This window comes from Podarcis vaucheri, assembly GCF_965113315.1.
Source record: "Podarcis vaucheri genome assembly, chromosome: 13".
Lineage (NCBI taxonomy): Eukaryota > Metazoa > Chordata > Lepidosauria > Squamata > Lacertidae > Podarcis > Podarcis vaucheri.
The window spans coordinates 27,723,559-27,741,967 of NC_138751.1; the positions used below are offsets into that span (position 1 = coordinate 27,723,559).

An 18,409-nucleotide genomic window follows, 5' to 3' on the forward strand; every position below is an offset into this window, starting at 1 on the left:
CTAAATTCCTGTATGAATTGCAAATTTCATAGAACCCTTCTTAAGGGCCTCCTTGACATCATTATTTCTTAAGCTATATACGATGGGATTGAGAAGGGGAGTCAATATGGTGTACAGGAGAGAAAAAACTTTGTTCAAGTCTCTCAGGATGCTTGTCTTGGGTACAATGTAGACTATAATCAGTGTCCCATAGAAAACTGTCACCATTATCAGGTGAGAGGAGCAAGTAGAGAAAGCCTTCTGCCTGCTGGAACGCGAAGAGATCTTCAGGATGGAGGTGATGATGCAAACATAGGATGCCAGGGTCAACAGGAAAGGAGGAAAGGCACACAGTGATGACAATATTAAAATTGAGGTGTCTATTGTATGTGTATTACTGCATGACAAGTCAATGACTGGGCCAATATCACAAAAGAAGTGGTCAATCTCATTAGGGCCACAAAAGACTAACTGGGACATGAGAGATGTGGTTATGGTGGCAGCTAAGCCCCCACTCACCCAGGAACCAGCAGCCAGTTGAAGACACAATCTGTCTGTCATTTGGATAGCATAATGCAATGGCTTGCATATGGCTAAGTAACGATCAAAGGACATTGCAGCTAGGAGGAAGCACTCTGTAGTAACAAGTATGCCAAAAATGTAAAACTGTGTGACACAAGCAGTGAATGAAATGGACCTGTCCCCTGTAAAGAGACTATAGAGCATCCTGGGCATGATGGTGGAGCTGTAGAAGGTCTCCAAGCAAGACAAGTTCCCTAGGAAGTAATACATGGGTGTGTGAAGGTGCTGGGCAGACACAACAAGAAAAACGATGATGAGGTTCCCAGAGATGGTGACAATGTAAATCGCCAAAAACAGCAACAGGAGAACAGTTTGCAGATTCTGACCACCCTCAAACCCCAGGAGAATGAATTCTGTGATCATGGTTTGATTTGCCCCATTTTGCACTTGCCAGGAGATCATGTAGATAAGATTTGCACACTGGAAAACAAAAAAAGAAAGGAGAAAAAGGGTCGAACTAAACTGAAAGCATATTTGAAAGAAACTAGAAAATGTATAGGTGTGGCTCTCACAATGTGAATTTGTAACTGGGTATTTTTAGCCACACACTTGGCAGCAGCTGCTGCTGCTCTTGCTGCTTCTTCTCCTCTCTCTCTCTGTCTCTCTCTCTCTGTTGTTCCTCTCCTAGCAGAGGAGGGTGGGGTTTTGGGGGGGTAGTAAGAGGGGCACATAAGGGACGCGGGTGGCACTGTAGGTTAAACCACAGAGCCTAGGACTTGCTGATCAGAAGGTTGACGGTTCGATTCCCTGCGACGGGGTGAGCTCCAGTTGCTCGGTCCCAGCTCCTGCCAACCTAGCAGTTCGAAAGCACGTCAAAGTGCAAGTAGATAAATAGGTACCACTCCAGCGGGGAGGTAAACGGCGTTTCCGTGCACTGCTCTGGTTCGCCAGAAGCGGCTTAGTCATGCCGGCCACATGACCCGGAAGCTGTACGCTGGCTCCCTCGGCCAGCAAAGCGCGATGAGCGCTACAACCCCAGAGTTGGTCACGACTGGACCTAATGGTCAGGGGTCCCTTTACCTTTACCTTTAATAGGGGCACATATCATCCAGCACCACAGGATTACTCAAGACTTTGAGATTGTATTGCAGGGCAGATCTCAGTGGTTTTATTAAATTCTGAAGCTGAATTGATTTTGCACAGCAATATCAAAATATCAAAAAGCAACATCAATAAGCAATATCAGAAATATCCAGTGGTGATAAAATGTGGACCTTGTCTTTTCCCATTCTGTAAATATGTGAGAAAGGTTGCCTTACCTTTAAACGTGTCTACTGTAGAATGAGCAGTGTTGTGAATTCTCTCTGCAGCAATATCAGCGCCTGAAGGTTCAAAACATCCTTTGACATCTTTAACTCCAGTACCTGTCTTCAGGCTTATACTAACAACAATGCAGGGAATCAATCTGAACACTTCTAGATCATGATGTCCCAAAGGCATCGCTCTTATTTGCCATTGATCCTAAAGGGGTGCTTAGCACTCCTCTTTGGGTTATTTACTCCTTTTATCCTGGAGGAATGTGTACTCTCCCTTGACATTTGTTCACAGCAAGAATGTTAACTACTTTAAACTGCCAGAAAATTAATTCTACTTTGAGCATGCAGTAAAATTTAAGGTCAGGCAGAGCCATCAAAATAATATTGTTTTCCTTTTGTTTTGCTACTGTGATTAACTGTACAGAAAGAAACTCGTTGAAGTTCATGGGGCATGAAGTAGTCAAGCCAAAACACTTTCAACTTCCATTTGCTTCCAGAGGGAAAGCTAGGCACTTGCTAGCATTGCTCCCATTGAAAAAGAAAGAGGCTGGGAACTATTTAACTTGGACTGCTTTGTCTATATATTAGTAATAGGCAGTCCTGGACTACACACACTGAGGGAATGATTCAGTCCCACAGAAGCACTGTTACAAGGTATGCATCTGAACCCATATGTGTGTCCACCACTTACATGTGTTCTATGCATATTCCTGAGAGGATTCAAAACTTTTGCCATAGTCAATATGTGCATGTGTTATGAATGTATCTCTACTGTTAACCCATATACCTAATAAAAATGTTCACAAACAAGAGCATTAAAGAAGAATCGGTTTATGACATGAAAGACAGAGTATACAGGTGCTCTTTCGGACAGCAAGGTTACAGGTGGACAGCGGTATATATACAGTGGTACCTCGGGTTACAGACACTTCAGGTTACAGACGCTTCAGGTTATGGACTCCACTAACCCAGAAATAGTACCTTGAATTAAAAACTTTGCTTCAGGATGAGAACACAAATCGCACGGTGGCAGCGTAGAGGCAGCGGGAGGCCCCATTAGCTAAAGTGGTACCTCAGGTTAAGAACGGTTTCATGTTGAGAACAGACCTCCAGAAAGAATTAAGTTCTTAACCCGAGGTACCACTGCACCTTAGATTTGAAGGGTAAAAGAGATTCTCTAATTACCCAAGCTTGAACTGTGAACACAACCATTTGCCATAGACACATACTAATCAGAAAGAGAAAAGGAATTACCGTATTTTTTGCACCAAAACACTCACTTTTTTCCTCCTAGAAAGTAAGGGGAAATGTCTGTGCGTGTTATGGAGCGAATGCCTACGGATGGCGGGGGATCTGCTGCAGTCGTGAGCAGAGGATCCATTGTTCCCCTTCCTTCCCTCCTCCGTGGCTCGCTTTGAGACAGCAAAGCGGGAGAGGAGAGGAGCCTTCTCCTCTTGTACCCCTCTTCTGCATTATGAATAGCATCCTTCTCCACCCAACCCACGCGTGTTCCTTGTCCCTTGAGTGCTTTTCCTTCCCTCCCCACTTAAAACGTGGTTACAAAGCATGAATCCACATGGATCCTCAGGATTTTTGCACTGGGCTACCCCAAACTCACCGTCAGATCACATGTCTGTGGCCACAGCATGAACCACAAAAATCATACACCCACTGTTTCGTTTAGAATATTTTTTTTCTTGTTTTCCTCCTCTAAAAACTATGTGCGTGTTATGGTCGGGTGCGTGTTATAGAGCGAAAAATACGGTAATATACCTGATCTAGCTGTAAGTATATCATTGAGTCAGGGATAGAAGATGTGTGCCTTCTGTTTGAAAATTAAGATTTGCCCTTAAAGTCTTATATCACCGTGACTACAGTGTGTGTCATTCATTCCTTGGTCCATATTCTAGCAAAGCTAAAGAGTTCAACCTTGAGATCAGAGAGTGAAAAGGGAGTTCTAGTGCAGCTCTGAGCTTCCCAACGATTGAAAATCTGGGGCATGAACACTATTTTGAACCCATGTAAATCTCAGAAAAGGAGGTGGAGCTTCCTGGTTGAGTTAATATTGTAGTATCATCATTCCTTGGAATCATTGCTTCTTTCTTGCAAGTTCCTGTCTGTTTACCACTTTGTTTACTCTGGTTGAAGTTGAAGGGACATGGTCCTAGTTAGAAATGACTAATTGGTTATCTGTGTTTTTCTTGAATAATGAATTTATTAATATAAGACGATTTCATCATCTAGGCAGAATTCTATTCCTTTTTACATGAAGTGATGATTAAACTTGGTTGGAAAGTAACACAGGATCAGGGTGCTGACCTTTAATTTAATATTAAGAGTTCCAGATATTTGCTTGTACTTTCCGGGATATGTATAAAGCAAGGTCTGTTACCAGGGTCAAAGACAGCCCGTTAAAGGGCATATTTCATATTCAGCTAATGCCAACTGCACTGATGCCCTGCTCCTCAGTTATAATCCAGATTCACCCAGCATTACAGCACTATTAAGGATCATGACACAGGACAGGTGCAATCCTGCTTCTACCTCTTCCCCATCCCCGCTTCTGTGCCTAACAGTAAGTTGGGAGAGGGGAATTTAAAGAGGTTTTCAGATAATGTTTTTGGCATGTGGCCAAAGTGCGAAGAGAACGTGGACACGCCCCCCCCCCCCCGAGCTGAAAGACCCACCCTATCATCTGGTCCAAAAACAGGTTCCTAGAGCTCAGTAGGCATAAGCTCACCACCCTGCTTCAATTAGTAGAATTAGTACTACTACACCTGCTTTTGAATTATGGTGCTGGAGGAGACTCTTGAGAGTCCCACGGACTGCAAGAAGATCAAACCTATCCATTCTGAAGGAAATCAGCCCTGAGTGCTCACTGGAAGGACAGATCCTGAAGTTGAGGCTCCAATACTTTGGCCACCTCATGAGAAGGGAAGACTCCCTGGGAAAGACCCTGGTGTTGGGAAAGATTGAGGGCACAAGGAGAAGGGGAAGACAGAGGACGAGATGGTTGGACACTGTTCTCGAAGCTACCAGCATGAGTTTGACAAAACTGCGGGAGGCAGTGGAAGGCAGGAGTGCCTGGCGTGCTCTGGTCCAGGGGGTCACGAAAAGTAGGACACTACTAAACGACTAAACAACAAGAACTACTACACCACATCATACTCATTTCTGATTTGTATGAACTCATTTGTTTATTGTGGCAGCCCCTGCACTTTAGAACTCCCTCTCTGTTGAGATCAAGCAGGTGCTTTCTGTGTACTCCTTTCAGTGCCTGTTAAAAACATTCTTATTTAGACAAGCCTACCCAGATGCTTAGAAAACTGAGGTCATTTGAATCTGTTTTAGTATTTTTATTTTTGTGTGTTTAAGGTTGCAATTTTTTCTCAAGTTTATTGTTTGTTTATTTTTGGAATCTGCTTTGAAGTTTTTAATAATCAAGTGGCATATACATTTTATGAAATAAATAAATTAAAAGAAATAATTGAGATACTTAATTGTGCAGGTCCCTGATATGCATATATAATAGCTCCTTTCAGATGCGGCACTGAATGCATGGACATCATGGAGTCATGGTTGGTAGGGATATTCCTGAGGCCCAACGGCCCAACAGGTTGGGAATTTATCCTTGCCCTGGACCCCGGGCCAAGCAACGTTATTGGTCAGTTGGTTCTGCGCTAAGGCAATGCCCTCTAATTCCTGCCACCATTGGCCAATTTGGTGGCAGGAGGACGATCAGAGAGGAGACCCAGGGCCCACCCACAAAGTGTCCTTAATCATGCATCAGTGAAATGGGTACCTTCATTTGTATGAGGAATTAAAGGGAGCGGAAACCGATGTGAGAACATGTTTTCCTCTGCTGCAGACTATAGGGACAAAACAATGTAAGATACAGTGGTACCTCGGGTTAAGTACTTAATTCGTTCTGGAGGTCCGTTCTTAACCTGAAACTGTTCTTAAACTGAAGCACCACTTTAGCTAATGGGGCCTCCTCCTGCTGCTGCCGCCGCGCCACCAGAGCCCGGTTTCTGTTCTCATCCTGAAGCAAAACCCGAGGTACTATTTCTGAGTTAGCGGAGTCTGTAACCTGAAGTGTATGTAACCCGAGGTACCACTGTAATGGAGTAATTAAACCATCCTCATCAAGGGTTTCATAAGCTGAGCCAACTCATTCCCTCCCCAAATTTTCCCCAAAGGATTATCATGCTGAGATGGAAAGAAGATAAAGTCCCAACCAGAGACGAATGACTGAAAAAGATGATGGACTATGGCCAAAATGGTGAAAATGACTGGGGAAATTGGAAACCAGGAAGAAAGAAACTTTAATAAGGAATAGGAGAAATTTACAAATTATCTAAGAAAATATTGTAAACAACTAAAAACTTTGGCAGGATTTGAGTAACACTTGTAATGTACTATAAACTAAGATGAAAACGGATTATTTTAAGAAAAATGGGGAAAATATATGATGCAGTTGAAAAAGAATGGAAATGGAAACCATGGAAGGCTGGAGGGAAGTCCAAGGATTTAGGGAATCCTAAATGTCGATGATCATGTCCATTGTTTGAATTTAAATGTGTAGTGTAAAGCTGAATTAAAAAGTATTTAAAAAGAACCTCTAAAGGTCATCATCCATATGGAAACTTTGAACCTACCCTGAGCCCCATTGATACCTCCCTCCTGTATGTGTATGGCTGATTTGCTTACATTAGCAACAACACTTACCACCTGAGCATTGGATATAGAAGGAATGGCATAGCACTCATCACAACACTGCTTTTGAAAATGAATGTTTGCCACAAAGGCTGCTCCATTGCAGCAAATGGGGCACTGCCCCACCAACCTCATTCTTCCCTCAACCAGCCCCCAACTGCCTGCCTTCTTGCACCTAGTCCAGGGGATGGCACTGCTTATGGCAGCTTCCTTCTCCTTATTATCAGTCTTCCCAGTTGTAGAACATAACATGGAGGCAGATGGGGACCAAAGCAGAATTGACTAGCTCTGCTCATCATTGGCTTTGGCTCCACCTCCTGTTGGGATCTCTTCCCCATGAGTTCCAAAAGTCCTTGATCTCCGAAAATCCCTTTTGTGTTCATGGATGAAGCAAAGCAAGTTCTGTGTGTAAAATTTAACCTACTGCAGAAAGTAAAAAAAAGTATTGATTGCTTGGCCCACTTTTTCTACTGCCCTTCCCCAGACTGAAGTTTACTCAGAAAGAGAGTGGCCATCAAGCGGATAACGTTTCCCACCCATGACACAAAGAAAGCATGCAATTGCATTAGTTGTAATAAACTAAGACACATTTCTTAAGGACCTAGATTTTGATAAAAAATGTATCCAAAAGACACCCCATTAGGGGGCATATTTAATATTCAGGTAATTCCAACTACACTGATGCCCTGATCCACAATTTATATATATATATATATATCCCAAAAAAATTATTGCTTTTCCAAAAATTTTAAACAGACAAACAAACAAACATAGATCTCAGCTGTATTGATCCAATCTTAATAACATTGTTAAGTGACTTCCTCAAATCCCCCTGGCTGAGTTTCAGTGTATATCATTGTAACAGTTTTCCAAAACCAATTTCCTCATAAAATAAACTTAATCACTTAACATCTTTCTTTCTTTTCATTTTAACTTTAAACATATTATTCTCTAACATCACGTATTTAAATCCTAAGCCTATCTGACATTTGCAAGTTTTTCCAATTACATTATCTTAGCGTATTTAAGTAAATAGTCTTTGAATTTCATCCATTCCTTCTGGTACTCCTCATCCTTCTGGTTGCGGACTCTTCCAGCCAGGGGGACAAGCTCTGAAAAGTCCATAATCTTCATTGATCCACAGTTATAATCCAGATTCACACCCAGCATTACAGCACTGTTGAGGATCATGACACAGGACAGGTGTGATCCTACTTCCACCTCTTCCCCATCCCCACTTCTGTGCCTAACAGTAAGTTGGGAGATGGGAATTTAAAGAGGGTCTCAGATAATGTTTTAGGCATGTGGCCAAGGTGTGAAGAGAAAGTGGACACACACACACACACACCCAAGCTGACAGACCCACCCTATCATCTGGTCCAGAAACGGGTCCCTAGAACTCAGTAGGCATAAGCTCACCACAATGCTTTGATTAGTGGAATTAGTACACCAAGAAAGAACTAAACAACTGTTCCATTTCCCATGTCTGACATGACTCCAGTGCTATTGGGAAGAGGAGAGGAATTTCATTTATTGGTTGATATTCTTGTTAAAATATCAACAAAACATCAGATCACCATAATCTTTGCAAACACAGCACACGAGTACAATTTTGAAAGGTTGACAAAGCACATAATATGGATAATTACAAGGAGCGTTTGTTTGTTTTTGCATTGTCCACTTGGGGACATTTTGAAGATTAGAATATATAAACCCATGCCTTTAAAAAGAGAGAGAATGCTACAGAGACTCATCAGCACTTCTTCTAAAACTTGCTTGGTGAAAAGCCAGTGTTATAGAGTGGTTAAAGCAGACTTCCCTGACCTGGTTCCATGAAGAGGATTTGGACTGCAATTCCCATCAGCCCCAGCCAGTACAGTGCTCCAGTTGGAGTGGGTTTAGAGCATGATGCTTACGCTGTGGATACCTGGATTTAAATTCCCACTCAATCCTAAAGTTCAGCAGATGACTTTAAAATGGGAGACCTCCCAGCAGAAAGAAAAAACACTGCATGGGTGTTTTATATACCTGATGGGGAACTGTTACACTTTTCCTAAGTGCCTGGAAGTCTGCCCCTTTTTTCTTCTTGTGACTAGTGACTTCCCATACGCTGTTATCTAAGTGTGCCACTTACCCCAAGTCACACAGGAGTTCAAGAAACAGCAGAAATGGAAGGTCAGTTCTTGGAGGGAAATGATTAAGACAAAAGTTATTGGCTTGTATCCATCAGTTCTATTCAGAGTAAACCCATGGAAAGCTATGAATATGACTAACTGAGGTCCAATAATTTCAATGGTTCTGTTCTGAGTAGAACTGCATCTAACTGATTCAGCACATGAAGAAGACCAGAAAATATGGTGGTACACAGCCTTCCAATCTTCCCTGTGCTTTCAATCCTTGGGGCTTCCAATTATGCCACCCCACCCTGGGCAAACCTGGAGACCATCACCATACCTCAATTCTATTCCTGAATTCGTTCACGGGCAGAATTTAAGGTAAAAAAAAATCCACCTCTAATCCCCCTAACATTCACTGTGAGAGGAAAGATCACAGTGGACCCTGGCTTTTGCAGACATGGATACTTGAACTACCTGATAAACTTAAAGAAAATAGAAGAGTTCTAATCACTCATTGGAAAAAGAAATTGTCAGTTTCTTCCAAATTCGTCTTAGGGCTCTGTGAACTTCTTGGTTTCTCAAGCTGTAGATGAGAGGGTTGAGCAAAGGAGTCAAGACTGTATAGAAAATGGAGAAGACTTTATTGAGGTCTCTCAGGGTCGGGGTGTCCGGCAGCATGTAGACAATGATTAAATCACTATAAAATAGGCAGACAACAATTAAATGAGAGGAGCAGGTTGAAAAGGCCTTTTTCCTTCCAGTGGTGGATGGGATCTTTAAGATGGTGGTGATGATGCAAGCGTAAGACGTGAGAGTCAATAGAAAGGGGATGACGACAAAAATGAAATTAAAGAAAAGGACGAGGAATTCAATCATGCTTGTGTCACTGCATGACTTTTTTTCCAATGGGAAATAATCACATAAGTAATGATCTATGACACGGGGTTCGCAGAAGGATAGTTGAACCATGAAAATCAGCACAATGCTATTAGCCATCAAACCATTTACCCATGCTCCTGCCATGAGCTGAAAACATAGTTTTCTATGCATAATAGTGGCATAGAGCAAAGGACTGCATATTGCCAGGTAGCGGTCATAGGACATTACTGCCAAGAGAAACGTTTCTATCGCTAAACAGCAGCCAAAGAAATAAAACTGGGCTATGCATCCACTAACAGAAATGTAACCGACACCAGTTAGTAAATCGGCCAACATTTTGGGCACGATGATTGAGCTATAGCAAGTCTCCAGGCAAGACAAATTCCCCAGGAAGAAGTACATGGGGGTGTGCAGGTGCTGATCTGCCCAAACCAAAAAAAAGATCAGCAGGTTCCCAGCTGTTGTCGCAATATAAACCATCAGGAAGAGCAAGAAAAGAAAAGGCTGCAGCTCAGGGAGATTCCCAAATCCCAAGAGGATGAATTCCGTGATGACTGTTTGGTTTCCTTCTTTTAGATCCAACATTGTCTTTTTATCCAACAAATGTCACACCAACTTCAAAATCTAACCGGGAGGACATACGTTTTAGTGTAGGAGAAATATCAAGAACATTTTGTACATGAGCTCCTATTGTAACTGTGCAGTGTATTTTGAGTTAGGTTAGTCAATTTTGTTCCCTGCACTAGGAATGAAGCTATGGAATGTGATTGGTCTGAAGGTCACAACTTAGTTTAAATGTGAAAGACCTGCAGTTGAAATCAGCAATTGAAAGTGCAGGCATCCTGAGCTTATCCCCTAGGCAAGGAGAAGGGCATTTATATCTACAACAAACTGTTGCAGTGTGGAATTCTCCGGTTCCATGTTCTACCTGGCCATGCCATGCCTCGTTTCAGGATACTGAATTCCCTCCCCATGGTTTCCCATTCACCATCACCAACAGGCAGTAAGCATTCTAAGGCCACTGAATGAGTCCGGTCAAATATAAGGAGAGAATATATTTATTTACCCTTATTATCAGGTTAAAGTACATTCCAAGGTGTCATAGAATGATGTCAGTGACTTCAAACTAAATTTAAGGATTATATTCTGTCCTACTCAGAGCAGACCCAGGGAAACCATGGACTTGGTTGTGCCCATTCCAACGGCTCTACTGAGGGAATGATTTAGTTGGATTTATTTCAATATTACTGGGACTTCATTCCCATATAAATCATTGGGTCTTAGTTAAATCATGATTGCGTTTTTCATGGATTTCAAAGAGCAAAATAAAAAAAATCCTTCCAGTAGCACCTTAAAGACCAACTAAGTTAGTTCTTGGTATGTGTATCGTGTGCATGCACACTTCTTTTGTGTATCTGAAGAAGTGTGCATGCACACGAAAGCTCATACCAAGAACTAACTTAGTTGGTCTTTAAGGTGCTACTGGAAGGATTTTTTTTTATTTTGACTATGGCAGACCAACACGGCTACCTATCTGTTCAAAGAGCAAGTTAGTCTAGAATAGATACAATCCATTATGATAAAAAAATAACATTAAAGAGCTGGATGTTCATGATAAATCATCATTCATGCACTCTATATGATGACATGGTATATTTTTTCAAAAAATAAGCTCAGTCTCTTTAATTGGGATAAAAAGGGAGGAGAGCAACACAGTAAACTACATTAGCTTGAGAGCATAGTCTTCACTTTTTTTTTTACTGACAGTCAATTTAAAAATCATTGAATTAATGAATTTGTTTCCCTTAAAGTTAAAGAGGGCATTGAAAGATGGTACAATGCTGCCAAGAATAGCAGTGTTCTAGAACTTACCTGTAGTAAATAACTGTCACAATCACAGATGTCCCAGGATTCATTAGCACCATTTCTCCAAATCCTTTAGAAAGAAACTGACATCTTCTCACCTATGGTGAATGAGTATTCGTAATATAGCTTCCCATAAGCACTTAAAGGAAATGATCCTGGGGGAGTGGCTGCTAATTTGCTGGCTTTCTGAACTGTATGAACCAGCCTCCTAAACCCAAGAGAGATAGCTAGGTTATTTACCGTTCCATGGGATTTCTACATTGCCCAAAGCCTAGTACTTCTGAGGGCTGGGCTTAAAATGTCCATGTAATTAATTCTGGTAGTTCAAAATGTCTGATTTATACAGGGAAAAGGAGTTAATATACCTGATCCAGCTGTAAGTGGAACTCTTAGTCAGGGACCATAGAACTGTGTCTTCTGTTTGAAAATTAAGATCTCCCTTTAAAATCTTACATCACTGTGACTACAGTATGTCTCACTCCTTTCTTGGTCCATGTTCTAGCAAAGCTATGGAGTTGAACCTTGAGATCAGAGAGTGAAAAGGGAGTTCTAGTGGAGCTATGAGCTTCCCAACAATTGAAAATCTGTAGTGCATTATTACAGCACTATTAAGGATCATGACATAGGACAGGTGTGATCCAACTTCTACCTCTTCCCCCACTCCACTTCTGTGCCTAACAGTAAGTTGGGAGAGGGGAATTTAAAGAGGGTTTCAGATAATGTTTTTGGCATGTGGCCAAGGTGTGAAGAGAAAGTGGACCCCCCCCCCCTGAGCTGACAGACCCACCCTAACATCTGGTCCAAAAACGGGTTCCTAGAGCTCAGTGGGCATAAGCTCACCACAATGCTTCAATTAGTGGAAATAGTACTACTACACCACATCATACTCATTTCCGATTTGTATGAACTCAATTTTTTAGTGTGGCTTCCCCTGCACTTTAGAACTCCAAGCAGGTTGCTTCTGTGTACTCTTGTCAGTACCTGCTAAAAACATTCTTATTTAGACAAGCCTACTCAGATGCTTAGAAAATTGAGGTAATTTTAAACTGCTTTAGTATTTTAACTTTTGTGTGTTTAAGGTTGCAATTTTTTCTCTTTTTTAAGAATAATTTTTAATTAACCGACCAATCACATCAAATCAAACCAAATTACATAAATTCCAAATTACACAGCCGAATTTTAAATTTTTGTTGGGGGGTACCCATATTTCAAGTTCCGAAGGGATCCAATCAACTTCTTGCTTCTTACTGCTGTTTTAATGTCCACAAATCTAACCTTATGATGTTCACAGTACTATCCAGTCTCCATAAAGCATACTTTTGGTTAAAGTTTATCTCCACACAGACCTTAATCATCCTGCTTGGGTCAGTTCAACCGATAGTTCTAATGTGTAAATCACATAGAAGGAAAGTAAAAAAAGGTCCCCCCCCCCCATTCAGCCCCGTAGTCAACATACTTTTGGTGTATCTTCATCATAAAATATTCCTGTTTCTCCAGCCCGTCATCTTCTTTCGCAGAGGTCACTTAAATTAGCCGACTTCACTCCCCTTCTTCACTTGAAATATGTGCATTTGCTTCTTTTGTAATTAATTATTCCAAAATCCAAATTGCTGCAACTAGTGTGCAATCAGAGACAGCGTCCAGGAGAGCCAATGTCCACACGGGGGCATTCTGCCTAGGGCCCTCACCCCCTTCTTTCGAATTAGGGGGTGATTTATGGGCACAGCAGGCAAGGGCAGTGTTCCCCATTTCCTTGGGGCAACAAGGGAGGCTGCCTACTCCCATAACAGCCTCTTAATTACCCCATGTGGGTCGGAGAGATGGTATTGTCAGCCAGCTTCCAATGCGCCCCCTAGTGACCCCCCCGGTTGCATTTTTTTTTCTTGAGTTTATTGCTTGATCATTTTTGGAATCTGCTTTGAGGTTTTCGACAAACAAGTGGCATATACATTTTATGAAATAAATGAATGTAATGAAATAATTGGGCTACTTAATTGTGCAGGTCCCCGATATGCATCCATAATAGCTCCTTTCAGGCATGGCGCTGAACACATGGACATCATGGAGTCAGGGTTGGTAGGGATATTCCTGAGGCCCAATGGCCCAGCAGGCTGGGAATTTATCCTTGCCCTGGACACCCGGCCAAGCAACGCTATTGGTCAGTTGGTCTTGTGCTTAGGGGAACACCCTCTAATTCCTGTTGGTTTCTGCTCTCTTCACTGTGCAGCAAAGTGCTTGTCACAAGACAATGTTTACATTCCACAGTCAGAGTACTGTTGGGTTTTCCCACGGGAATGGGAAGCTGGATGTGACGTACTCTGGCTTCCTGTTTTTCACTGATCTCTCGGTGTTCGTTATTCCGAGGAGAAGGACGGTTGCTTCTCTGCTCCAGCAGAGGCAAGATGCATATTTGTAAATTCTCTACAATGAACTGAAAATAAAGCAACAAAAAACATGTGGCATGTACTATTCATCATTCCGTTGTGCAAACGGACTCTGCTATATCAACATTTTGGTTCCGGGCCCAGAAAGACGTAAATCAAACTGAGGATCAAAGACTCCAGCGATCGAGTCGGAATGCCGGCAGAGGTACAGAGGAACGGATCGCGTTATCTGCTCTGCGCGTCGAGTTTGATTGATGAAGGTATGTGCTCATGCTCCCGGAGCAGCCTGGCAGCCTGCCAGCTACTAGTTTATGGTTTTATGGCTGGACTTTGAACTTTTAAAGCCGTTTTGCCGTGTTACAGGCAAGGCTCCAAAAGGCACAAGCTCACAGGCTTGGATGGCTGGGGAAATCGAAAGTACTTTTACAAGTGCTTTTGGCTGAAGCTGCAGGACTGTGACGCAGCTTGTTTTAAGCAGCAGAAAATGGCTAACGCAAAGCTGGTTGATGATTTTGGGATTCCTAAGCTCAATAAGAATAATTACACAGAGTGGGTGTTATATGCAGAGGCAATTCTGCGGAAAGAAGGTCTGTTTAATGTTATTACAGACAACCCCCCAGCTCCAATTACAGCTGATTGGAATGCTAAGGATTCCAAAGCACGGGGAACGCTAACGTTGATAGTATCCCCAGAAGAGCTCTGTCTGTTGCGTGGAAAGACCACAACCAAAGAAATCTGGAACTCTTTAAGAGAGGCTCACTTGAGGACAGAGGCTGGTTCCTCAATGTATTACTATGCCAAGCTGCATGATATGGCTCTTGCTGAAGGTGGAGATGTGCGTAAACACCTGATGGAGATGCAAAATCTGAGACATGAGTTGCAACAGAGAGGACTCAACTTTCCAGAGGCTGTGTATTCCTTCATGATACTACATTCTTTGGGTCCAAGTTGGGAGTCCGTTGCCACTCAGATTGCTGTTCAACCAACTGCTCAGCTCACAGTAAACTATGTAACTGCCGTGATCCAGAATGAAGCAGATCGCCGCGGTGCTAGCTGCATAGGTAAGGGGGAGTCTTCACAGACGTCATCCCAGAGTGCAGTGGAACCACCAGAGGGCGCCAAAGCTTTGAAGGCAGTGAAATGCTACTCGTGTGGACGTCTAGGCCATATGAAGAGGGAATGCAAATATCCCAGGGCCAAGACAGAGCAGCGCAGCGGAGGTTCAGCGCGTGGAAAAGGCCAAAGCAAAGGCAAAGGTCCGGTGTCCAGGACAACGCAGCACATGGCGATGGTCTCACGCTTCACTCCAAAGGTTGCAAAGGTCCAGAAGACGTCTAGATCTTTCTTCGTTGTTGATTCAGCAGCTACCCACCACATGTGCAACGATAAGAGACTGTTCGTGTCTTTTACACCGCAGGAAGGTGCGATTCACCAGGCGGATGACCACACGATTCCCAGTCAAGGCTACGGAACTGTTGTTCTTCACAGTTTGGACTTAGAGATACATGATGTACTGTATGTTCCAGATGCCACACACAATCTTCTAAGTGTGATGCAGCTGAATGAACGGAACATTGACGTATCCTTCAAGAACAAGAAATGCACCATCACAAAGAAAGACGATTATGTATTGCATGCTGAATGTGTTGATCGTTTGTTTGTTTTGTATTATGATGATGTTGTGCAGAATGATACTTGTTGCATTGCAGGTTCTAACAAAAGTTTGCATGCAGGATGTATTCATGATTTTCACAGGAAATTTGGTCATTTGCATTTTGAGGCAGTGTCTAAGATGCCTACCTTGGTTGAAGGTATGACTATTAAACCCTGCAGGTACCACATGAAGTGCAAGGCATGCGCAGCAAACAAGGTGAAAATGGCTGCGAAAGGTAAGGTGTCTAGTAGGCAAGCTACAGAACCATACCAGATTGTTCATGCTGATTTAGTTGGTCCACTATCGCCCTCTATAGGTGGCAATAGGTTCTTCATGGTTCTCATTGATGCATTTTCCAGGTATATTTATGTGTACAATCTCAAGCAGAAATCAGAGGCCTTTCCAAGGTTCAAGGAATTCTGTGCTTGGTTAGAAAATGTGCATGGTAAGAAGATAAAAATTCTTTTCACAGATCGCGGGGGAGAATTCACTTCTCAGCAGTTTGAAGCTTTTCTGACTGAGAAAGGAATTCAACACGATTTGTCCAGTCCTCGCTCGCCATGGCAGAATGGGCTTTGCGAAAGGGCAAATCAAACATTGCTTCAAGGGTTAAAAACCTTGCTGCATGATGCAAATCTTCCAGAGAGTTATTGGGCCGAAGCTCTCTCGTGTTTTCTTTACAGTTACAATCGCAGGTTATCTTCAGCGATTGGTTGTACCCCCTATGAGAAGATGTTTGGCAAGAAACCATACATCAAACACATGAGAATATTTGGTTCTGACATGTGGATTCACTCACCACAAAGCTCCAAATTAGGCAAACGTGGTTTGCATGGTATCTTTCTAGGTTATCAGAAAGGTTCTTACAGAATAATGATGACTGACTCTAAGACAATTAGGCTCACAAGAAGTGTTGAGTACAATGCCAAGTGGGGGGAGAACGTGGGAATTTTCCAATGTTATCCTGATGACAGTGATGAGACTGAGGATAAGCAACAACAACCCACACCCACTGATGAAGGTTCTGATTCTGAGTCTGAAACTGAATCAGATAATTCAGAGGATTTCAAGAGTGCGAAAGCCTCTATGCGACCCTCTGAAAGCTCTGATCAGGAATTGGAAGAACCATTGTTCACAATAGGTCACTTTTCTCCTAAGAAGGAAGAGGAGAGTGTTGAAGACCAAAGGCTGATTCGCAGGTCACAAAGAGCCACAAAAGGCAGACCTCCAAAGAGATTTGCTGATGAATATGCTAAGACTGCAGTAGCAGCTGTTAAAAGCTCCAAGAAGGTATTTGAACCTTCAAGTTTCCAAGAAATCCAGGATTTGGATTCTAAGGAAGCTGAGCCTTGGTTAAATGCTATGAAGGCTGAGCTTGATTCCTTAGAAAGGAACAAAACTTGGGAGCTAGTTCCAGTAGTTCCAGGAATGAAACTGCTTGGAAGCAAATGGGTCTTCAAAGCGAAGACTGATCAAAATGGCAAGATAGTCAGACACAAAGCCAGATTGGTAGCCAGAGGTTTTGCACAGGTACCAGGTGAAGACTATCACGAGACCTACTCACCCACGGTGAGATATGAGAGCATTAGGCTTATGCTCAAGCTAGCTGCAGAGGAGAATCTACACATTAGTCACCACGATGTAAATACAGCGTTTTTGTACGGATCTCTAGGTGAATCACTATATATGCTTCCACCTGATGGCGTACAGGTAAAACAGGGATATGTTTGTGCTCTGAAAAAGTCCCTTTATGGTCTCAAACAAAGTGCACGGTGTTGGCACACAAAACTCACTGAAGCATTGTTTTCTCTAGGTTTTAAGCAAGGGAAAGCTGATCCATGTGTGTTTGTCAAAGAGGAAGGGCAAAAGAAGCTGTATTGTTTGTTTTATGTTGATGATATTTTATTCTTTTGGAAAGATGTCACAATGTACAATAATGCCCTAGCTCAACTGAAAGAGCACTTTGACATGAAAGATCTTGGTGAGGTAAATAATTACCTATCTCTGGAAATAGAGAAAGATCAAAGTGGTAACATTCTAGTACACCAGTCACGGAAAATTGCTGATGTGTTAAGCAAACTGAACCTGATGGATGCTAACCCTGTAGACACACCGATGACAACAGGTTATCAGGTAGAAGACACTAAAGAAGCATTTTCTGACACTACACTGTACAGAAGTGTGCTAGGCAAGTTAAACTTCATTGCCAGATGTTCAAGACCTGACATTGCTGTTAGCTGTAATTTGCTAAGCAGACAAGTTAACAATCCTACTGTTAAGGATTGGAAAGCTCTGAAACGCATAGCACGCTATTTGAAAGGCACTATGCATTACAGACTGAGATTTAACAATCAGAAGTCTGGTGGTCTTGAGATTTTTGCAGATGCAAGTTTTGGAAGTGACACTACAGACAGGAAAAGTACGTCTGGAGTTTGCTACATGTACAATCAGGGTCTATTTGATTGGTCATGCAAGAAGCAAACAACAATTAGCTTAAGTACTTGTGAAGCTGAACTGAATGCACTGTCTTATTCACTAAAGGATTGTGAATGGTTGTTACAATTGTGCAAAGACATGAAAATTCCTGTCAAATGTCCAATCCAGGTTTATCAGGACAACAAAGCATGTTTGGCTTTGCTGAATTCGGAAGGTTGTAAGCAAAGCACGAAGCACTTGCAATTGAAAGTGCAACATGCTAGGGAACATATTCAGAAGGGACTCGTAACGGTGTCCTATATGCCAGGTAATGAAATTCCTGCTGATGTATTGTCCAAGATTGTATCAAGGGATCAACACTGTACCTATGTACAGAAGTTGGGTTTGTACTGATATTGTACGAACACGCTGCCCAGTGATGTTCACAGAAAGGGGGAGGATGTTGGTTTCTGCTCTCTTCACTGTGCAGCAAAGTGCTTGTCACAAGACAATGTTTACATTCCACAGTCAGAGTACTGTTGGGTTTTCCCACGGGAATGG

General features: G+C 42.4%; 1 protein-coding gene across 1 annotated transcript; it reads right to left on the bottom strand.

The window, feature by feature from the left end:
- LOC309517534 (olfactory receptor 5V1-like) lies at positions 1 to 10,329 on the bottom strand (the record flags this gene model as incomplete). Its single annotated transcript, XM_082196757.1, has 2 exons — positions 9,947 to 10,329; positions 1 to 786 (listed from the first exon to the last, which is right to left on the bottom strand). Exons 1-2 carry the CDS (start codon positions 10,112 to 10,114, stop codon positions 1 to 3), a joined length of 954 nt encoding a protein of 317 aa, XP_082052883.1. The 5' UTR covers positions 10,115 to 10,329.
- Between the last annotated feature and the right edge of the window lie 8,080 nt (positions 10,330 to 18,409).